A 24,554-nucleotide genomic window follows, 5' to 3' on the forward strand; every position below is an offset into this window, starting at 1 on the left:
ACACCCAGGACCTAACACAAAATCTGCCAAATGAATGCAAGCAGACTGCCAGGTAGTGATGACCATATTTACAAATATTTAGATGAAACACAGGAAGATCCATAGGTATGTACTAAAATATTAACTTAAGTCACCTCTCATGAGGAATACAAACTTTCACTTTTTATACTACATACTTCTGTTCCTTGAACATTTTTCAAATTCCTTGAACATTTTTCAATTGACAAGTAACTATTTTCTAACTAGAGGTTTTTTAAGCTTCCCCCCCAAAAATTACTAATAGGAAACCTTTCTCTAGAAAGACAGGTTTCAGATTTGCTTATAGGAAATGGAATCACTTCTTAAAAGTATTTTGTCTTTTACTATATTATTCTCTATTTCTAACCTAAGGGTTAAGAACAAATTATAGAATGGGAGCTACAATCCAGGGAAATCAAAATCACTTTAAATAATTCTAGGACTTTAAAAGATCTGCCATCCAGAAAACCCATACTATCTAACTGCTGTATGCACCCCTTTGGTTACTTACAAAAATTCCATCTATGTCTCATGTTCAAAAGCTATTTGAAGAAGGTTCCTAACTTTAATGATGTTTTTGGGAGAATAGACTCCAAACTGGAGATAAAGAAACTTTCATGAATCTCTGGCAAAGACAGAACATATGGAACATACTATAGAAGCAAATACTATGATAAAATATATTATCTTTTCATCATTTTACTTCATTAACCTATGCCAATTGCTTCACTATTAGCTTATCGAAGTGTAAATGCAAAAAATAATTGCATTATTCATTATTATTATTATAATTCATTATTATAATGTAGTTAAAAGGAAGGATAATATAGTAACATAAGGAAAAACAATAACTCATAAGTGCTATATACTGAAGTCAGTAATTTTGATTTCTAAAAACAGATCTTCTCGTAAGACTGTTTCCTTCACCCAAATATACTACACCGATAGAGTATCAAAGCCTCTAAAACCCTCTTCAAATTAAAAAATGCTACAGATGTTTAATCAAAGAAAGTTCTATAAATCCTCATTTTATACATTACTCTATACAGGTTTACTTTGACAATATGCCAAATGATAATTTAGTTTATAGGAGGCCAAAATGTGAAAAACAGGAAGAAAAGGAGGCGAGAGGGAGACTCAAGAGGAAGGGGAAATATGTACACCAATGGTTAATTCATGTTGATGTATGACAGAAATCAAACCAATACTGTAAAGCAATCAATCAATTAAAAATAAATATTTTAAAAAAGAATAGGAGGAAGAAACATCTTGCTGTACTGAAACTGTCTCAACTTCACTTGAAATATTATTTATATTGGAGCTCAGGTTTTTTGATGAGAGATGATACTTTTTAATTATAAAGTCACTTCTACTTAAATGATTTGATCTGATTTTTATCTGAAAAACCACTTATTTTTAAACAAGAAAATTACCATTTCTCTTCTTCTTTCTTCTTCTCTTTCAGCCTCTTTTTCATATTCTCGGGTTTTCTTTCGTTCTCTGATTTCCCAATTCTTAAGGCGCTAAAAAGAGAAATTGTCAAAAGTTTTAAAAATGTATACAAAAGGTTCTGAAATTTTTGACTAACCTACTAAGTACCAACTTTTATCAATAAAAGCATTCCCTCAATTTACCTCTTGATAGGCAGCCTCTTTCTCGCGGAGCTTTCTTTCAAGTTTTCTTCGTTCATATGCGTCTTCTTCATCTTCTTCTCGATCTCGCTTTTTGTCCTTCTCTCGCTCACGCTCCCGTTCCCTTTCTCGCTCTCTCTCTCGTTCACGTTCCCGTTCTCGTTCCCGTTCTCTCTCTCTTTCTCTTTCCCTCTCCCGTTCCCTTTCACGATCTCTGCTCTTTTCTCTACATAAAAGATTGTAAAAATCTGTCAGTATCCTGTTTTCTTTTAGAAACCAAGAGAAAGGAGGACAATATGAAATAAGACACAAACTCACAAGCCAGAATTTAGCATTTGGTTTCTGCAGAATTGTAAACTCCTCATACAAGCCAGAAAGACACAGAATATAATTCTAGCCCCAAATTCTGAACTGCATTCTAAACTCGATGTTAACGCTTATCAGCATCTCAGAAAACAAACAAAAAAATCCGGAATAAGAAAAATACTAAGGGCCGATGAACATGATACAAGATAGTCAACTTCAGCAGTGATCAAGCCAATATAGACAATGGCAACGGTGTGAAGCAAACAGCACTCTGGCATGCTGCATGCATAAACCAGAACTACAGCTAACTCTTGAATAACACTGGTTTGAGTTGTACAGGTCCACTTACATATGGGGCCTTCCCAGGCGGCTGAGTGTCTGAGAATCCACCTACCAATGCCAGAGTCACAGAAGACTCGGGTTCTATCCTTGGGTCACCAAGTATTTCTGCTGGGATAATCCCGAGGACAAAGCAGCCTGGTGGGCTACAGTCCATGGAGTCACCAAAAATCACACACGACTGAGCAGCTGAGCATGCACATACATATTTACAAGTGGTGTTTTCTCAGCCACAGGTACCACAGCACTACACAATCCGAGGTGGGTCAAGTCCATGGACAGAGAACCATAGACACAAAAACTGTATACAGATGGCCATCTATAAGTTATACTCAGATTTCTGACTGCACAGAGTTGATACTCCTAACCCCAGCATTGTTCAAGGGTTAACTATACATCTTTCAGCAGTAAGAAGTTCTCATGCATTTAATTCAGAGGGATAAAACCAAATGGCAGATTTGTGATGCCATGGATTCTAATCAAATCTAATCAAATACATGTATATATGAAACAATATACCTTAGTAAAAGTATTAAACCATTTTATACATGTATAAAACCATGATTTTATACATGTCAAATCTTAACAGTGTTTATTCAAAAGAATGATGGTTATTCCAGGGCAGGAAGGAATTTAATGCCCACTACAGATTTAAAAGCACTGAATTTCAGTAACTGGTGGACCTCCTTTCAGCTACAATTAAGTGGAATATCTCAACAAAGTAATGTATATATGAAAACTAGCTTGGGAAAAAAGTGAACTTTCCTCTCTTCCTTTTTTCTGCTGCTTCCTTCTGCTCACTCCCTTCTCTTTGTTCATTTTTGCTGTCCCTCATTCCTGAAGAATTGGAGATGATAGCCCATAGGAAATCTATATAATGATGAGAAAATTTTAAATAAAACAAAAGTGAAATCACCAGGAACCATCAAGAAAAGACTAACTTGTCTGGGAGGTAAGGTGTGACCAACCAGTGGTTTATGGGACCAAATAAACACCAGGAACTAAAAGCAGCGCAACTAGAGCTGATTTTCCACGCAGAAGACCTCAGTTAGTGTCTAAAAACAGCACCCACTGACCAAGGGAATCACGCCTATCCAAACACTGGGAGAACGACTGGTGTATGCTAGATCTGAGTAAAAACTGGCTTCACACAGAAACTAACCCAAAGTTGAAAACTGTTAGTTTAACCAATATTTCACACGTGTGTGAGACAGCAAGCCAGGCATGCTCTGTGGCCCATGAAATTCTCTCATCACATCAATGTAAATGGCCCCAATGTACTAAAGTAATTCTATTAAAGCTATCAGGCACACAGTAACTTCATACAGCCTTACCTTGATCGACTCCGATCCTTGTTCCGATCTGAGCTCCGTTCTCGATCGCGGTCCCGATCTCGCTCTCGATCCCGGTCTCGATCTCTCTCTTTCGTCCGGTCACGATCCCTATCCCGTTCTCGTTCCCGCTCCCGTTCCTTCTCCTTTTCTCGTTCACGTTCTCTTTCCCTTTCTCGTTCCCGTTCTCGCCTTTCTCGTTCCCTTTCACGCTCCCTCTCTCTTTCTCTCCGTTCTTTCTCAATTTCCTGTCTTTCTTTTTCCTTTTTGCCTTTCTCTTCTTCCAGTTTCTAGAAACCAACAAAAGTACTTTTAGAGTTAGCTCTCTAGCTCCAATATTCAGACTCTTCCCGGCGCAATGCCCAATACTGGGAACAACAATAACAAAACCAAACCACTGGTACTTCAACATTAAATACTAGAGGTTTTATTTGACAAATTAAACTGAAGCAATCACAAGCCTAGACAGATTTCGTGCAAAACCATATACTCTACACAGACCAGGAATCTCCAATCTTGGATGCTGGGAGATTGTGTCAAGTGTGGCTGACCACTCAATGACTTATGTAATAACTAAAATGACTGTGAGGAATGCGATGGTTTGAAATAATTTCTAGAAATAAAATCACTTAGCTAACATGTAATTCTTCCCATTATGAATTTCTTTAAATCAGTGGGATAACTATTGCTAACTATAACCCCAGACATTACCTAAGGATTATTAGTTGAGTGTTTCAAAGGGGAAGGTGGGGGAAGAGAGTAAGGTCATTGGAATGCAACTAGTCTTCTGCCCTCTGATTTGCCCACCCTCCAAAAGACAATGTGAATTCAGCCATTATCTGCCCTATCATGTATGGAAACATTTACTCCCACCATTACAAGATGGACAGCCCACTAAATACAAAAAGTGAAAATCACTCACTTCAAGCAGAAAGGTACATAATCATAGTATTTTAATTTAATAAGATTAATTTCTGGCTTAATTTTAAAGCAATATATTTATACCCATTATGCCTACAAGACAATGAAATATATCAACAGTGATAAATCCATCCTTGGAAGGAATGATTGCATATTAACTTACAGATGCTGTGCTAGGACATGGATCGCCAACACTGGATTAACCTTGCCTATAAGCTATGCTTCTGGGAGGAAGAGCAAGTACATGGTTCACAAATAAACCAAATAACAAAGTCAGACCAAGTTTGTACCCTGACAAGATTACCAGTGTACCACACAGTTTCTACACAAACTCAGGGGAAAAAAAAAACCCAAACAGGGAAAACAAAACAAAAACAAAACACATTCTTCCTCTTGTTTTCATGTTTAGTGTCATAGAAATGAAATTTAAATTACAACAATAAAATGTGCATTTTTTTCTTTTCTCAGTCATGTAAAGCATTTAAAACAACTTTAAAAAAGCAATCTTACCTGTTATACTCTTTCTCTCGCTCATGGATCAGAGAACTGACAGAGGATTATGAAAGAAAAGCTAACGAATGAGAAATCAATATATTCAGCTGTGGTGCCAGTCTATATCAAAATGGAATGGAGGCAAAGCCAATACTGAATACATTGAAATTACAAAGAGAAGAGAAAAGAAACGGCAGAAAGAGGACAGAAACTGTAAGCTATTTAAATGGGCAAATTCTAATTTCTGAAACAGTTATCTGATGAAATTTTTTAAATGTATCATAAAATGAGGCTATACTATATGAAACTTACCTCAGTATCATACACTTAAAAGAAATTTGTTTATTTCTGAGATAATACTTACAGATTATTTTAGCTCTTCCAATAATACTTTTTTTGGTAGATTCCCTCAATTTGTTCTACTTTTGCTTAATCACTATACCTTACTTCTGAAATGTATAGTTCCATTTAATTAAATAATAATTTGTTTCAGAACTCATTTCAAAAGTTTTCTTCTAAGTAAATGAAAAAGTGAGTGAATCTGGTCCATACTAAACACAATTCTAAAAGATTTTATAATATATATGCAGTAAGTAGATACACATACACACATATATATATTTTTTTTTAACACAAAGACTGGAGAAAGAAAAAATGAAGTGAATCTAAAAAGATTTAAGAAAGCAGTGAAATAATGAAGAGGAAAGGACAGAAAAAGAAAAAACATAAATCTTACCTTATTCTCTCTTCAGACTCGTCCGTGCTGTAAATGGACGCCCCCTGCCACGCTGATACCCTGACAGTCTGTGGTTATTTAATAAACTCATACCAAAACATGCAAAGGTTCACTGAGCTCAATTTTTGTTACTGGAGTTTCAAATATCCCTTTTAACCATACCACCCAATAAAAAGAACAGCTTTTCTTTTTCACTTTGATTTTATTTTTAAAGCACATTTTGGAAATTCAAAACATTCTCTCCCCACAGTGAAATACGTGTAAGGCAGTCAAAGGCCTGACAGCTTCTCAAACTCTGAAGCAAATATCTTTCCAATCGATTTTTTAAAACATTATTTCTTCATACTTTACCAGTGACATGACAGGATTTAACAAATAACAACAAAAGGGGGGCAAACCACACACACACACACACTGTATACCGCTTTCAAGCTTACACAGACCCCGAATTTGAGTACTGAACCTAATATACCTCTAAAATGACTTCCCACAGACTAACTTTTTAACTCTAAATTGGGAAATCTACATTTGTGCTTTTAGACATACTTAATTCCTGAAAAAGTCCTGTGTTATGTGAGCTAAGGCTCAGCATCAGGATAATGTGTTCAGCAGCATTGATTCTATGACATTAACTGTCAATAAGGGATTTTGAAAGCTATAAGAAAAACGTAAGATTAAATAAACTAAAAAATGAACACTTAACATCTCACTGAGTTAAAGGTCACTCAATCTTAGGAGTAAGAACCAGTAACATCTTCTTATCTCCAGCATCAAAATACATTTCATGCAGTGTTTGCCTTTCACTGTCCGTAAGCATCACCTTCAATACCAGCGAACATTCACAGATGCACTGTCATTGAGAGAAGCTTTCAATAGGCAAAATTCGTGAGTGGGATTTACTATGCATAAATATCCATTTCCAAGCCAGTTACCCCTTTGCATATTTTTCTGAGGGGGCATCCATAAATATAATAAAAAACAGAAGCTCATACTTACATCCTACTCCTTGTTACTTTCCAAGCTGAGAGTTTCATCTTGCATTAGTCACCATATGATCTCTATCATAATGGTGGGGGTCAATGAATAGATTAGCTTTATGGGAATTTACAGTTCTTCCATGCATCTAAAATTTGGTAAGTCTGGTAACCACTGACCTACTGTTTAAAATCTCCCCCTCTCAACTTAAATCTACACAAATATAATCTTAAATTTTAATCTCAGCTCTAAAGAAAAGGTTTTCCTAAGATTAAGTTAAATAACTGCCCCCAGAAATACACTACAGTGTATGTTATTCTGCTGCCCCCTTGAACTGTTTAAATCTGTCCTTGATGTTTATGTTGAAATCTAAAAATAAAACTAGCTTTTATTCATATTAAAGTGAGATGACTGCAGAGTAGTCAGTAACTGAGAAATCTACATACAATATGCCAAGGACTACTCTAATATGGCACTGATCTTCTGTTTCTTTGTTTCTATCTAAGTATAAATTAAACCTAGACAAAAAAGCATTTAAAATCATATTCTACTGTAAGGTTGATTTTTTTTCTTTGTCTGTTTGCTTTGGATTCTGTAAAAAGTCTAGATTGGTATCAAGTGAAAAAACAAGAATACTACCTTGTGTGTGTCTCTGAATTTGCTGATCTCTCGAGATATCAGGTCTCTCTTGTCTTCTTCCATTTCTATAGCATTTATATCCTCCTAAAAAACAAGGGGGACAGGTAGGAATGCATAAAGATCAATCTATATTGATACAAATAGAAATTAAAGGCTAGATATTCTATACAGGCTTTATAAAACACAGGAGTAAATTAAAAAGACCTTATATAGTAACAAATCTAAGTTAAATAGTAAAGAAGACAAGAATCACACATCTGGCAAGTAGCAGTAAACATTGATTTTCAATTATTCATTTTAGTTGGAGGCTTATTACTTTACAGATGTAAACGAACCTTAGTGATGAGTGGATAAGGGATCAGTGGGGCCACAGGAAATCTGCGGAAGATCTGCGGAAAAATCCACAAAGATTAAAACAAACAGTTCATGTGACTCTGAAGAACAATTTTCTATATGTTTACACTATAAGCAATGCCTGATTTCTGTAACACTTTCTTCATTTTAAATTACTTGATAACAAAAGAGATTTCACTCAATCTATCACCTACCACTTCCACTCCTTCCAACACCCCCAACCAGGGGAATAAGGAGGATCTCACACTAGCAATGTGAGACTTTATTCATCCTTTCCAAGAGAGAGGAAACAATCAAAACAACAAAGTTTACCCAATAATTCTTGCCACAGAGCAGAATTTTTGACTCTCTCACCTCAAACCATTTCAAATGAAGGTGTCTAGGTACTTTTTCCTATGCCATTAAAGGGGAAAGAGGAAGAACAAACTCTACAGGTCTCTATTACCCTATACCTGATGGACTCTTACCAATTTCATTTCCAATGACTGGCACTTCACTAGACAGCTTTTTATGGCCACAGAAGCAAGCAGCAGCCAAATAATAAAAATGCAACTGATGTATCAGAAAGAAAGCTGACGACGGCTTAATAAGGCAATGAAATCCAGAACAGTATGAACTGTGAAAATGCCTGGATATTAATTCACAATGTTTACAGTACTACTTTTCCAGGGCATATACAATCCATTCATATAATATACCTCCAATGTTTACAGAACTCTCCCCATAATTTCTATTAAGTATATCCAAATGAAAGTAAGCAAGAAAATCAAACATTTTCTTTCAACCTGCACTCCTTACTGTTCAATTAGCTTAGACTGACAAAAGTGGGTGATAATACAATACTGGAGAGGAGTTTTCATCTGTGTTGGTCTTTCATAGTACTCCATTTATAAGGCCAACAGCATTACTGCTGATGGAGTGAAATGAAACGTGGTTTATAAGGAAAAGTGGCTTAGAAATTTGAAAATGGGTCAAAATCCTCAGTGAACAAGATCTGGTATCCCGATTGGAGCAGAGAAAAATAATTAGGGAGTAAGGCAAAACAAGGCCAGCTCTTCTGTGGCAAAAGGGGGAAAAAAAAACTTTACTCCTTAATATTAATTTCTATCCATCACTCAAGTTTGTCCTTTCCCCCCCTTACTTAATGAATCCACAAACACAAGCTTCCATGTCACTGCATTTAAAAAATGTAAAAACAGGAATGTTTTTGGTTTTAAAAAAAAGGAAGATAAAACATGGTCAAATTAGCCTTAACAGTATATTGTTATAAATGCCAGTCATTCTATCTTCCCCTCATAAGTTGGAATGTAATGAAAGCACAAATGTAAATTATAGAAATGATTCTGCTGGCATAAATCAGTAACACATACGTCCTCCTTCTTTTCCTTCTTCTTCTTCCTGGGGTGAGAGTCAGATTCTTGTGAGGGGGCATTGAGCTCACTGGAGTATTCCCGTATTAAAACTTCAATGGCCCCTTTGATCATCTGATCTCTTCTCTTTGTTTCTTCATCTAAGGCTTCTTCGTCATCATTAGTGACAGTTTCTGGCCTGGCATTCTTAAAAAAAACAACAAAGCAGATTCAGGAGATGGGAAAGGTTGTGGGGGGGGGGGGGGGAATCAAACAAGAAAATCAGAATCATTCAAAACAAGTTAGTACACAAAACAAACAAACATGTTTTCTCCAAAACATCTCTGTAGTCCTATTAAATGCAGACTTAGCTTTACTCCCAGCTTCACAAAACTAAACTGTATTTGTTTTACATATTTTTCCTTAGATATACTGTACTCTATCATTTTCTTTTCTTTGGTCCCTTGATATCTAACATTCTGATCCCTAACTAGCAACAGAAAGACTGAATCACAGGGTTAGCATACTACACATCTGAAAAGCTTTCACAATTTTTCAGATCCTCTTTCTCAATACTTGCACAAGTTAATGATATTTACTGAGTAACTCATTCTAGTGTTGAAAACTTAATTACGCTGAAAAAGCAAAATACAATTTTATGTACCTATGATAGCCACCATTTTAAATAAACAAAAACAGAGACTTCCCTGGCAGTCCCGTGGTTAAGATTCAATGCTCCCATTGCAGGGGATGCGTGTTCAATTCCTGGTCAGGGAACTAAGAACCCATATGCTTTGGGGTACAGCCAAAACAAAACAAAAGTAAATATAATAATATATTTATAGTATACAATATAATAAATATATAAAATAAAATATATAAAAATATAATAAAGTAAAAAAATATATAAAACAATAACCAAAAACATATGTAGGTTAAACAAATAAAACTATATACAATAAAGGCTATATATAACAAAACATAAACATTAGGAAGACCAGGAGCTGAAATGATGGCTTCTCTTTTCCCCCTCTGCTTTCTGCAATGTGGGAATACCATTTTAAAAACTCACATAACTAAAAAGGAATCAACTCTAAATATGAGCATCTCTCTCCCCATGACTTGTGAACGTAACATAATGAAAAATAAAAACAAATTCATATTGTACTACTTCTCACAAATAAGTGCCAGACTATGGGGCTGGGGTGAAGCAGCTGGGTCACAAGGCTTGTGGGAATCTTAAGTTTCCTAAATCACAGACTAAACCCAGGCCCCCTCAGCAGTGAAAGGGCACTGTTTTAACCACTGGACCACCAGGGAATTCTTTCCCAAGACTTACTATTTTTTAAATGAAGTCTAAATGGTTACCTGTGTCCATGTGGGAAAAAAATGACTGGTTTCCATTATCCTACTGTTCTTATTTCTGTTTTATTTTAAAGCTCCTAGTTAAGTAATTAATCGAAGTTCAAATGACAAAATTTAGAGAATGACCTCAAACTCCAGACAATTTCATTACCCTCTCTCTTCTTAAAACTTGGAAAGGAGGAAAAGTATGACAAAGAAGCAACAAAAAAGTATGACAAAGAAAATAAAGATTTATGTATACAAAAAACTTTTGTAACTTAAAACTACATACATACTTGGTAAACATATATTGTGCAAATTTTCAGATACAAACAAGAATTCTGCTTTTCTGGACAAATGCTGGCTCTTGGTCACAATGCTCTAAACTCTCTTCAAGATGAGTGTCATGCCTTGTGGCTCCTTCACGTAACTGAGCCGTGATTTCATAACCACGAGCATTCTGAAAGCTATCCCCAATGGATACTTCTTCAGCATGCATTTATTTCTTAATTTGCTCAAATTATTGAGTTTACTATATGCAAGACACTAAGTTAGATGGTTAAAAATTCAAAATTAAAGAAAGAAATAACTTTCCCTTAAGTATTTAACAATATAAGAAAAGGAAGAAGGACAACAGACACAGATATAGGTTATGATACAGATAATGTTCATGTAAGTCCTTAAATGTGGTAACTGAGCATTCTTGAGTTCCTTACTTCCTCAAACCTGCTTCTTCATCTAATTTTCTTATAGCCAACTATCTACTTAGCATCTTGGATAAAGATACAACGCTTTAACCAAGGAGAGTAATTGAATTGTTTATATTATTTACCAAATTATTTTCATAATAAAGAAAATTGTAAACTAAATTGTAAACTAAAATTTGGTGATACGGTCCTCTCTTATTCTAAATCAATGATATATAACAATAAGGTCTTTATGCAGCTTTCATTAAAATCCCTTCAGCAATACTCTGCTTCTTCAAAAGTTTTAAAAGGAAAAGAATTAAACCACCAGTAACCTGTCACTGAAACCTCAGGTCCTGAAGAAACATACAACTATTTTTATCAACCCTCAGCTGTTGAGATCTAAATTCTTTATTATGAAAATAAACCTCATGAGACAAAGTGCAATCTGTCTTTAGCATTTTACCTACATTCTCAATTTCTTTCCATGAACCCTCTATATCTCCATGCTCTTTTAAACATAAGGATAGAGGTGGAGTTACAAATCCAAAGCCTCATTCATCTAAAAATATTCATAGCCCCTAAATTCCCTACCACCACACATCCTAAGCTAAGACTTAAAATATTAATATAGCTAAACATAAGTAAAGCATTTGGAATGAACTAGTTCACACTACATTACAAATGACTACCACCCCTTGATCTATAGAGAAAATGTACATTTTTTAGAAGAAAAGCTTATGAGCCCCATCTCTTAAGCAACTGTTAATGTAAGTAAAACAAAAATGACAATGTATGTCTTGGGAGGAAACGTTAATTTCAATTTCAACTTAAACTCTACTTCTGGGTCCCGAACCACAGACAACTTCCTGACTTCATTTTTTCTTCCACTTCAGAAACAGAAAGCATACTGAGCAACAAAAAGTGAAGGGTTCAGCAGTGCAGTGATGAACAAAAAGATCAAAGAAATAGACTGAATATCTGAGATGTCTACATGTCCCAACTATTTGGCTCTTTCCAGAGAAATTAAAAGCTTTTATAGTAAAGCTACTAGTTGGAGAGTTAGGTAAAAACTCCACTTGGCTCACTCTTTGGCATTGACCTCTAGAGTCCAAAACAAGAACTTTGGGAACTAAGCAAATGTAGAGCTCTTTCTTTTGAAAAAATGTAGGTTCCACCACACTCACACTAATTTCCAGAGAAAAACATGAGGTGTTCCTACCTGCAGTATCTGATCTGTCCTCAATTAAAAAACATAAAGTAGGCAGCTCTTTCCAAAGGATATTTGTATTTTCAACACTTGAAGTCAATTTTGAATGTGTGGTAAACAAGCACTATTTCTGATGATTAAGCAGATATCTCTAGTCCTAAACCGCTACTACTGAACAAGAGGCAAAACAACAGGACAAGGACTAAGATCAGTGTTGCTACCTCAAATGAAATAATTTTACTAGAGGTAAAAAAGTTCTTTCTACAGATTCTGCAAAATCTAAATAAAAGCTTTTAATAGCACTACTAATCAAGGCACATAATTCCTGTTAAAATTCTGGATCAGGAAAAACATCTTTCTAGACACATTCGTGGTTCTTTTTTAAATCAGAGAACTATACAACTAATTGTGTTCTTTCTTCTGCCTGGGAATCAGGAAAATGGATGAGGTACCACACACGTTTCTCAGTGTCCCATTCTCATATCCTCTACTTCAAATCACTATTTTCTAAATTTCTCTAACAAATCAACAATAAAAGATAAAGAACAAATACATCTTCACATTTACCCTGAAAAATCATGACAATGTATTTACTTGTTTGAAAAAAAATTTTTATCTGATAGAATTATTCGTCTTCATTCTACTAGTATTGTTGAGTAAAATCGATAACTCTGCAAAACTATGCCATGTTTGTCTTACGACTTCAATACCTCTGGAAACCATGCCAAATGCACCCAAAAGTCAGGCCTGCTAATTTTTTAATTTCATTTTATCTGAAATAACTGTTCCATTTTTCTTAGAAGTAGCTTCAACTCCATTCTTGAGGAAAAATATATAAACAGGTATCAATTGTGATTCCTCTTACTAACTGATTACAAAATGAAGTCACGCAATTATACATTTCCTCATTTATATAAACACACAGTGAAGTGATTTAGTTTATGATCAGAGCACACCATTTGCAAATGCCACAATTTAAACCACCTCACAAATGACCAAGCAGAGTACAATAATGAGTCCAGGTGAATTACATAAAAAACTTTGAAAGCATTGCATCCATGCTTTATTTTAAATATGAATCCCAGCAAGGAAAATCTAAGACCATTGGCTTTTTTAAGGTTTTAGGGGTACGACAGACAACAGTGCTGATATGAAATAAAATACAATTTCTCTGGAGTGTAAATTGCATTAATCCCTTATACAGCTAGGTAAAGACAGTAAAGATGATCAGGTGAGCAACATAAATGCAACTGTTACAATAAATGTTCACTCCATTCTCATCACAGGCTAGAAAGACTCTGAGCCAGGTTCTGTGGAGGTACAAGATGAAATAATAGTCTGTGAACTTATTGCCCTACCTTATAATCAGTGAATGTAGGATATGAGAATGAAAACAGGGGATAAGAAGGTATGAGAGTGATACAAACAAAATACACTACAAAGCAGACTGACATCCCAGTAAAATCCTGCTTTATATAAAAAGAAAGGATTTAATTCTGCCTGAGAGGAATCAAGGGTAGGACTCATGATAGTTACATGAATCAAGCAACATTTAAACCAAATGTGGATAGAATTTCATCAGGGAGCTCAGACGGGCAACAAGGACATCAAACCACAAAGGAGTTTGTAGGAATGTATGACTGACACATGGAAGGGAATTGATGGAGAAAGCCAGAAAGGTAGATGGGAGCAAGGTTAGGATGCCATAATAAGAATATAGGCTTCATACTTTGAGAAATTCAAAACCATTAAAGATGTATGAGCAAGGGGTTGACATAATTACACTCAATGTCTTATACCTTAGAGAAAAATGCCTGGAAGAATATGCAACAAAAATGTCTACGGTGGTTACTAATGATGATAGAATTATGGGTTGTATTTAACGTCTTCTTTAGAGGTTGTTCTGCTTTTATGAATACTTTTACAACGTTTTTGTAAAGGAGGGAGTGACGGAATTAAGAAAGCTACTTCCATTTTGAATAACAGTTAAAAGCCTCAACAGACCAAAAAGGCTGTTTTGTTTTTATAGAGATAGAGAGGTAATAATGAATCTACTCTGGATTCATTCAGATTGATATGTCAAAAGAAACTAGGAAAGGAAGACAAGGAAATATACACTACGGCTTTAGCTATTTTTGGCTTTGTTGAGAGAGAGTAGTAATGTATATATTACAACACAACATACAAAAATTTCCTTTACATTAGCTTCATTTAAGAGAGCCACCACCTGATACAAGTAATGAGACTTATTTTAATTCATTTCAGAACCTGTGTACTTCTAAAGGGCAACTAATAAAAGTTTTGTAGGTCGAAATATATTCTGTACTTACTTACAAAGCTGTCTTAATGAATTAGCTCTGTTTGGAATAGTCTGTACCAGTGTTTTCTCTGGCAAGTTAACCTTGTCCAGCCTCCCTTACTACCTTCATCCCAACCTGGAACAAGCAAACCAACAGTCATCTACCCACTATGGGTAGATAAAAGACTTAAAATAACTCTATATAAAACACACTCTTGATGATCTTGTGAAGCCCTGTATTAGATTCATTCATAATGAGAAGCATTTACACTGAAAAAGCACGCTGGCCTTCAGAAGACAATATAGAAAACATACCCCATTAGAAGCTTTCTTCTTTGCTTTCCATTCATCTAGCTGTGCCTTTGTCTTTGCGTCAACTTTAACAAGTAGCTTCTTCTCTCCAATCTGCAGGTCATGCAATAATCTGAGTGCACGGAGCGTAGATTCCGGTTCCTTATACTCACAGAATCCAAAGGCTAGCAAAGGATACAAAGAATTTAATAAGATATCAAAACAATTATGAAAGATGAAAAATATTTATGGAAAACTGAAATCATTAGAGACCAAAGCATTATAATGCAAAGATTATTTCATCACTCCTTCTTTTCCTTCAATTGCTTTTGACACGGATTTCTCTTTTAAAGAGAAAAAAAAATGGGAAAGGAAGAAAAATTCTCATCAGGCAAAATGCTACTTATTAAAACTTCTAAAAAAATACTCAGCAAAACAGCATATTTCATGATTAATTCTTTTAATTATTTCATGGATTCATTCCATCCTCAATTTCCTCACAGCTACAGAGAGGCAAGAAGGCTGCTTGAACCTAAATACAGCACTTTTCAGTTCAGAGATGTTAAACTACGAAAGTACTGATCTTTTATTGTATTTACTAGTCTAATTTTTCTGTCTGTTTCATTTTAATAGCTAGTCTCATTATTTTCATGATTTTTAATAAACAGATAATAAAACAAAATTAAATTTAAAAGAGAAAATATTGAAAATAGAATTTAACAAATGAATCCAAATATGTTTACACTTAGTGATACAACTACACATTGAGTGATTTTAGAACAGAAAATTTGACCATACACTTAAATGGGATATATCCTAAAGAAAAAAAGACCTGTCAACAAGCATATTATTGATGACAGTATTGGTGCTACTGGTCTGAAATTATTGAATGTGAAATGTGAGAGGATAACAGTAACAAAAAATAATTACTGAATAGTCTGTCAGCCCCAGTGTTGAAGCTCAGGATTCCAAGTGTGGAAGAAACAGACATACGACAAAAAAGATTAGATAAAAATCTTTTAGGCTTGAATTTGAATTACTGTTCATTGGCAAAGTAAAGACCAAACAATGGTTACAGTGAGTGCATCAATTTCCAGATAATCTTCTTGAAAACAATTTCCCACTAAAAAGAACCAGAGCTTCTTGAGAAATGGCTGATCCCAAGTCTTGGGCAGAAAAACTACCAGCTGAACTTTGAATATCTTATTCCCAGATAACAAGGAAGCTATCAAAGGCATTTAGGTTTGGGTCAAAAAAATCACTGAAGATCCAATTTCCAGAGGCAACCTGAGACAACTTAAGCTTCCCTAGGGATAATGACAATTAATCTATCTTAAATTTAACAACAACAAATTAAATATGCGTCAATCTAGAAGTTCAAAATAGGTCTTAAAAAAGTCACTGCTAGAGGATGCTAAGAACAGAAGATCATTCTTCTGAAAAATTAAAGAACCAAAGCATTTATCCCATTTTTCTTACAGAAATTAGACCTCTAAGTAGCCATATAGTACATGGAAAAGAAAGTTTATCCTTATGGATGTATTGTACTAACAAATGATGATTTGTTCTTCAATGAAGGAATAACAATTCTTCCAAACAGTCTGTTACATTTGGCAACCCCCCAGTGAATGAATCAACTACTCACTGACAATAACTGCTACCATTTAAAAAAACTATAACTGAATATGATTCCTAATGGAAGAAACTTTTAATTAGAATTCTAACATATAAAAGCATCAACAAAAATAACACAGACAAACTCAAATTTAAGATATAAGCATCTGAATGCAGAGTTCCAAAGAATAGCAAGAAGAGATAAGAAAGCCTTCTTCAGCGATCAATGCAAAGAAACAAAGAGGAAAACAACAGAATGGGAAAGACTAGAGATCTCTTCAAGGAAATTAGAGATACCAAGGGAACATTTCATGCAAAGATGGGCTCAATAAAGGACAGAAATGGTATGGACCTAACAGAAGCAGAAGATATTAAGAAGAGGTCGCAAGAATACACAGAAGAACTGTAAAAAAAGATCTTCACGACCAAAATAATCGTGATGGTATGATCACTCACCTAGAGCCAGACACCCTGGAATGTGAAGTAAAGTGGGCCTTAGAAAGCATCACTACGAACAAAGCTAGTGGAGGTGATGGAATTCCAGTTGAGCTGTTTCAAATCCTGAAAGATGATGCTGTGAAAGTGCTGCACTCAATATGCCAGCAAATTTGGAAAACTCAGCAGTGGCCACAGGACTGGAAAAGGTCAGTTTTCATTCTAATCCCAAAGAATGCTCAAACTACCACACAATTACACTCATCTCACACGCTAGTAAAGTAATGCTCAAAATTCTCCAAGCCAGGCTTCAGCAATACGTGAACCATGAACTTCCAGATGTACAAGCTGGATTTAGAAAAGACAGAGGAACCAGAGATTAAAATGCCAACATCTGTTGGATCACAGAGAAAGCAAGAGAGTTCCAGAAAAACATCTATTTCTGCTTTATTGACTATGCCAAAGCCTTTGACTCTGTGGATCATAAGAAACTGGGGAAAATTCTGAGAGAGATGGGAATACCAGACCACCTGACCTGCCTCTTGAAAAACCTGTATGCAGGTCAGGAAGCAACAGTTAGAACTGGACATGGAACAACAGACTGGTTCCAAATAGGAAAAGGAGTACGTCAAGGCTGTATATTGTCACCCTGCTTATTTAACTTATATGCAGAGTACATCATGAGAAACGCTGGACTGGAAGAAACACAAGCTGGAATCAAGATTGCCGGGAGAAATATCAATAACCTCAGATATGCAGATGACACCACCCTTATGGCAGAAAGTGAAGAGGAACTCAAAAGCCTCTTGATGAGAGTGGAAGAGGAGAGTGAAAAAGTTGGCTTAAAGCTCAACATTCAGAAAACGAAGATCATGGCATCTGGTCCCATCACTTCATGGGAAATAGATGGGGAAACAGTGGAAACAGTGTCAGACTTTATTTTGGGGGGCTCCAAAATCACTGCAGATGGTGACTGCAGCCATGAGATTAAAAGACACTTACTGTTTGGAAGAAAAGTTATGACCAACCTAGATAGCATATTAAAAAGCAGAGATATTACTTTGCCAACAAAGGTACGTCTAGTTAAGGCTATGGTTTTTCCAGTGGTCATGTATGTATGTGAGAGTTGGACTGTGAAGAAAGCTGAGCTCCCAAGAATTGATGCTTTCGAACTGTGGTGCTGGAGAAGACTCTTGAGAGTCCCTTGGACTGCAAGGAGATCCAACCAGTCCATTGTGAAGGAGATCAGTCCTGGGTGTTCTTTGGAAGGAATGATGCTAAAGCTGAAACTCCAATACTCTGGCCACCTCATGAGAAAAGTTGACTCATTGGAAAAGACTCTGATGCTGGGAGAGATTGGGGGCAGGAGAAGGGGACGACAGAAGATGAGAGGCTGGATGACATCACGGACTCGATGGACGTGAGTCTGAGTGAACTCTGGGAGTTGGTGATGGACAGGGAGGCCTGGCGTGCTGCAATTCATGGGGTCGCAAAGAGTCGGACACGACTGAGCCACTGACCTGAACTGACAAGCTACAAATACCAAACAGTTTACATTACAATGCAGTGGACAGAGATGTAAGGCACATAATTCTACTAGAGCTGCAATCAGCAAATCCAAACTGAGAAAACACTACTGCGCAAATGACCCAGTTTCTCCAACAAATCTCAAGAGGAAGAAGAAACACAGAAGAACTAAAAATATTAAGAGTCTCAAAAATATGTCAACCAATCGCAATGCAGGGATTTTACATGAATCCTGAGTCAAAAGGACTATTTAAGAAACTGACATTTGAGTCAGCTGGACATCTGATCGTGGACTGGATATTGACTGAATGTTGGCTATCTGAATACTGAGAATAATTAGAAGAAATGTTTTTTCCTTTGGTCTTATAATTGCATTTTAGGTATGTTTTTTAAAAAGAACTTATCTTAGGTGGGAGGGCGATTCAGGATGGGGAACACATGTACACCCATGGCTGATTCATGTCAATGTATGGCAAAAACCACTGCAATACTGTAAAGTAATTAGCCTCCAATCAAAATAAATTAATTTTTTAAAAACTTATCTTTTAGAGACATAAAAATATTTATATACAAAATGATCTGGTGCTCAGGACTGTACCAAAATAATACAAAAAGAAAATGGACAGGGTACAGGTTAAGCTCAAATGGCATGACCTAATAAATGTTAAAACGTTAGACAACAAATACATAAGAGTTCACACTATTCTGCCAATTCTATACATGTAGGAATTTTTCCATAATAATAGTGTTTAAAGAATGTATATCAAACAGGTGTTTCTGCCAACTAGTATGAAAAGAACAGTTTGCTTTTAAGACTAACAGGTCATCTCATCATCTCTTCTACACTTCCTTCCTAAGTCCTAACTTTTTCTTCTTATTTTTTAATTGTTCCATAGAGATCATACACTCCAGCTCTGAAACAAGAACTTTTTAAAGTAATAAGAAACCAGTTAGTCTAATTTTTCCCCTCTCCTACCTCCTGCTAGCCTTTTTCACTTTCTAATCTCACCTCTCAGCCAACATTTTCCCAATTGCCTTTAGTCCTTATTCCACTGGGACTGAAGACAGAGTGCTAATAGCAGACCTCTCCCAGGATTAGCGACAATGAGAGCAAATGCAAACCTAACTTATACTTCCAGATTGAGAGCATCTCAATAAATAAGGAAAAATTTACCTACCTTGAAGCTTTCCAGATGCACCTTGTACTCTCTTCCAGCTCAAAACCAAGCCACATTTCTTTAAAAGAAAACAAAATAGGTCCTTACCACTTAAAGTTATAATGCAAATAAGAACATAATTATATTCCTGCTTAGGAAAAAACAGAAGCTAAAAAATTCTTCTCAGCAAGTAAATTCTGCAATTCCCACAAGCTTATTATATGAATTAAATACACACGTCATTTTAAAGGAAAATATAAATTCTTACTCATTTTAATAAAACTCATTCATTAAAAACTCATTTTTAATAAATTAGACATTTCAGTTTTATTTATCTTACAAATACATGTAAATAAACCCAAAATGCCCAAATATTGTAATAGTTAGAACTATAATAAATTCAAGTAAATATTATAAGTCCATAAAGACTGTTTTAAAACACATGTATATATTATAAAGGATTTTTAAAGACATAGGGAAATGCTTGATATGGGATGCAAATATATCATGAGACATGAAATTGCAGATACACAGTAAGCTTTTTCTTTTTGGCCACACCCAAGGCACGTGGGCTCTTCACTTCCTCGACCAGGATGGAACCTGCATCCCCTGCATAGAAACATGGAGTCTCTAACCACTGGACCATTCAGTCTTAACCACTGAAAGTCCCAACAGTAAGATTTTTAATTATGCAAAGAAAAAAATTTCCATAAAATGATCAGAAATACTGTAAAATGTTAATGGGGCAGGTTATCTGAAGGGTGGGATATTTATTACATTTTCTTTACACACAAAGTTTATTTCTAATTATTAAAGAAAAATTAGAAGGTTTAAAAAAAGTTTTGTGTAAAGTAATAACTAAAGATTGTCTGTCAAAGCTGAGAAATGCATGGATTTTTCACATCTTCGTTCAGAGAAACTACTAAAATGATAGTCAACGAATTGGGACTTCCCTGGTAGTCTACTCTAGAAGTTAAGACTAAGTTTCCACTATAGCGGGTATGGGTTCAATTCCTGGCCAAGGAACTAAGTAGGATTCCACACACCTCACAGTGCAGCCAAAATACATATAAAAAACAAAATATCATAAGGTCAAACAGTGTGAGAGAATAGCACCAGAATTCAACAAAATTTTGCAAAGACAAAAGGCAAATGGATGGATAATAGCTCATTCAGGAAAGCAAAGAAAGCTATGACTCCAAGTGTGTACAGAAGCAGATACTGATAAGAAAGAAGTTAGGCTGATTCTATCAATACAAAACCTAGTGGATCCAAACCGGGGGTGAAAGATACTGTGGAGAATTGGGCTGAAATGTGAAGCTGAATAAAAATAAGTTACTGCCTGACAATACAAATATGAAATAATCAAAGTCTCAGAGGCTTCAAGCAATTACCCTTTCCCCACTACTAGAGAAGAGAGCCTGAACAGCAACAATCTGAAGAAAGCGAACAAAACAAGCTTGGGATGTGGAGCACCAGATATGAAAATACGAATGAGATTACAAGAGTAAGAAGGGAAGACAGTAAAGGTATAAGAAATGCTTGACGTCAGTCTTGTACCTGCAACCTCATACAGGCAGTCAGTCATAAACTTACCGGGCATAAAACTCAAAAGTTTTCTAGAGAAACCCACCCACCTCAAAGAACACTCCACAGAATTTAAAACCTCTGGCTGCCAGTCAGATTACCCTACAGCAATGCCCAACATTTTACAAAGTAAGCTTATGTACACAGGCCTTTTAATCCCTAACTCTTAAATATGGACAATCAAAGCTCCTCAGACATCCAAGTAAAGTCTTAAAAGTAAAAAGAGAAATAGAAGAGGTAAATTCAGGAATTCAAAGATATCTTAAAAAACACTCTGCTGCACATATACATCAACAAGTTTTCAAAAGGGATGTTTCAAATTGAAAACATACACATATATCCACACAAAAACTTGTACATGAATATTCACAGCATAATTATTCACAACAACCCAGTGGAAACAGCTGGTTGTCCATCAGTTGATAAACAGATAACAAAATGTAGCATATCCATTAAATGGAGTATTAGTTGGCCATAAAAAAGGAACAAAGTTTCACTAATAAGCTACACCATAGGTGAATCTTAGAAACATCAGGCTAAGTGAAAGACAAAATAAAAAAGCCACATATTCTAAAATTCCATTTACATAAAATGCACAGAACAAGCAAATCCACAGAGACAGGTTTAATAGCAGTTGCCAGATCCTGAGGGGAGGAGAAAATGGGAACCAATGTTAACGGGTACAGTGTGTTGATATATCTATATATATATATATTTCTATATGGGGTGATAAAAATGTTCAGGAATTAGACAGTGGTGATGTTTGCAAAACTCTCTGAATATACTAAAGGCCACTGAACTGTACATTATAAAAGGGTGAATTTTATGGTGTGTGGATTATATCTCAATAAACATGTTTTTTAAAATGTCCTCCCAGGACTTCCGCGGTGGGTCAGTGGTTAACAATCTGCTTGCCAATGTGGGTGGACACAGGTTCAATCCCTAATAAGGGAAGTAAGATTGCATGTGCTATAGGGCAGCTAAGTCCACACGCCACAGTTGCTGAGCCTGCACTAGAGCCCGCAAGTCGCAACTACTGATCCCGCATGCCGAGAGCCTGTGCTCCTCAGCAGGAGAAACCACTGCAACAAGGAGCCCACACACCACAGCCAAGAGTAGTTCCCTACTCGCCACAACTAGAGAAAGCCGATGCCGAACAATCAAGACTCAGTGCAGCCAAAAATAAATAAGTAATAATAAAATTAAAAATACATCTGTAATAGAAATAAAATAAACAAAATGTCCTCCCAATGTTCTACCTTGGGGGAAAATTGGCATTATCTTTAAAAGTGAAGATAAGCATGCCCAATGACAGAAATTCCACTTCTAAGGGAATACGTGACAATTTATTTCACGTTCACTCAGTATGTGCTGACGAAGTGAGCACTTCCATGTTCGTTTAGAAAGACATATTACCAGTAATAACATACCAAAACATAATATCAAAAGTGAAAACGATCCGTATGACCATCAGTAAACAATCTGACAATTTATCACGTATCTCTGTAAGGCAGTGGTATATACCAGTGAAAAGTGAACAAACTAGAGCTGCATATATGCTGGGCGAAAAAAGCAAATTGGAGGAATGCAGAATTTAAACTCATACTTGATAAACTTTTATGAATATAAATATGTAATTAAAGTAAAAAATACGGTCAGGAATGATAAACACCCAGTTTAGGATAATGGATTCCCTCTGGTTATTACCTTTGTGGAAGACAGAAATGAGAATTAGGACCTTCATGTTTTGTTTCTTTGGGATGAAAATCTAAAGCTAGCATCACAAAATACTCAGATCTGACAAAGCTAGGTTTTATGTTTATTTTCTAAATCCCTTTTTTACAGTCTCAAAATATTAACCCAGAGGTTACTCATTAATGACAAAGGGAGAAAAGATATCCTAAAATGGAGCGATCAGACCACCTTAACCAAATAACTTAATACCACCAAAAATGGAACCAAGAGACATGGTGTTTCTTCCTATGCTACACCTGAGAACAGTCATCACACATGGCCCATTCTTCTAAAAAATGCTTACTCTAAACCTAACTATGGGTAAACAATCAATTCAAATCGGGTGAGACATTTTGCAAAAGACCCAGACACTTCAAAACATCAGTTTATCACAAAAGACAAAAACAAGTTAAACAAAAAGAGGCAGGGAACTGTTCTATAATAAAGAAGCTATCTAAAGAACCATGACAATTAAATGCAATGTATACACATCCCTGACTGGATTATAGACCAAAAACAAAAATCACCTATTATAGAAACTGTTGGTAAAATTAAATATGAGGTATTTTGTATTTTAATTAACAATACTGAATCAGCCTTAAATTTCCTAAGTGTGAAAAATGTAGGAGAGTATCTTGGTCATAGGAGATATAAGTAGTATTCAGAGGTGAAATGCCATAACTTACTCCCAAACTATTCAGAAAAAAACTGAGGGGTGTGTGTGTGGAGAGAGAGAGAGAGAAAACAAATGTGGCAAAATGTGTTGCAAAGGTGTTCACTATTTATTCAACTTTTTTGCAGGATTGAAACTTCTCAAAATATAGAAGAGACAATAATTCAGTCTTCTCTGATTTTTCTTAAGTCTGAAATAACAAAAAAATTTTTAAATGAAAAATAAACAGTTTAACTTACAGCGAGGAGCTGTCTTATAAGCATGTCTGAGGCTTTCTCAGAAATGTTGCCAACAAAAACTGTAGTGGTGGGACCACAGTTTTCATCATTCTCTTTAGCCTTCAAGCCTGGATGATCCTTTCTTGCTCCCAAATGCTTTCCAACCATGGACACAGTGGGTACTAAGACCTAAAGTGAAGAAAGACAATAAAATTTGAACTTGCAATTAAATTTGCTGTCACGCTTAATATAACATTAGGGTAAAACATCCATTTTAGCTTTTTTTTTTAGCCACACAAAACACCATGCGGGAACTTAGTTCCCACACCCAGATGGAACCCTTGCCCCCTGCGGTGGAAGCTCAGAGCCCTAACCACCGGACCACTAGGGAAGTCCCAAAACACCTGTTTTAAAGTAGCAAACATAAAGGACAGGTTCTATATATTTAATACAAAGTTCTCAAAGCATATTTTTCATTAATACAACTTATTCATGACACGTAAAGTGTCACTATTAGATTTTGCTGTTATTGTTTAGTAGCTAAGCTGTATCCAACTCTTTTGCAACCCCAAGGACTGTAGCCCTCCAGGCTCCTCTGTCCATGGGATCGCCCAGCAATAATAATGGAGTGGGTTACCATTTCCTTCTCCAGGAGATCTTCCTGGATCAGTGATCGAACCTGCATCTC

At 35.7% G+C, this 24,554-nt stretch overlaps 1 protein-coding gene across 1 annotated transcript in view; it reads right to left on the reverse strand.

The window, feature by feature from the left end:
- Positions 1-24,554, reverse strand: part of RBM25 (RNA binding motif protein 25) — a 51,074-nt gene that overhangs the window by 14,535 nt on the left and 11,985 nt on the right. The window contains exons 4-12 of the mRNA XM_005686044.3: positions 23,888-24,055; positions 19,676-19,733; positions 14,946-15,106; positions 9,113-9,298; positions 7,724-7,777; positions 7,389-7,472; positions 3,629-3,915; positions 1,653-1,875; positions 1,452-1,541 (exon numbers count right to left, since the gene is read on the reverse strand). Coding sequence (XP_005686101.1) covers positions 1,452-1,541; positions 1,653-1,875; positions 3,629-3,915; positions 7,389-7,472; positions 7,724-7,777; positions 9,113-9,298; positions 14,946-15,106; positions 19,676-19,733; positions 23,888-24,055 — 1,311 coding nt within the window. The remainder of the gene's footprint in view (positions 1-1,451; positions 1,542-1,652; positions 1,876-3,628; positions 3,916-7,388; positions 7,473-7,723; positions 7,778-9,112; positions 9,299-14,945; positions 15,107-19,675; positions 19,734-23,887; positions 24,056-24,554) is intronic.

The sequence above is a fragment of the Capra hircus genome, chromosome 10 (assembly GCF_001704415.2).
Source record: "Capra hircus breed San Clemente chromosome 10, ASM170441v1, whole genome shotgun sequence".
Taxonomy (NCBI): domain Eukaryota; kingdom Metazoa; phylum Chordata; class Mammalia; order Artiodactyla; family Bovidae; genus Capra; species Capra hircus.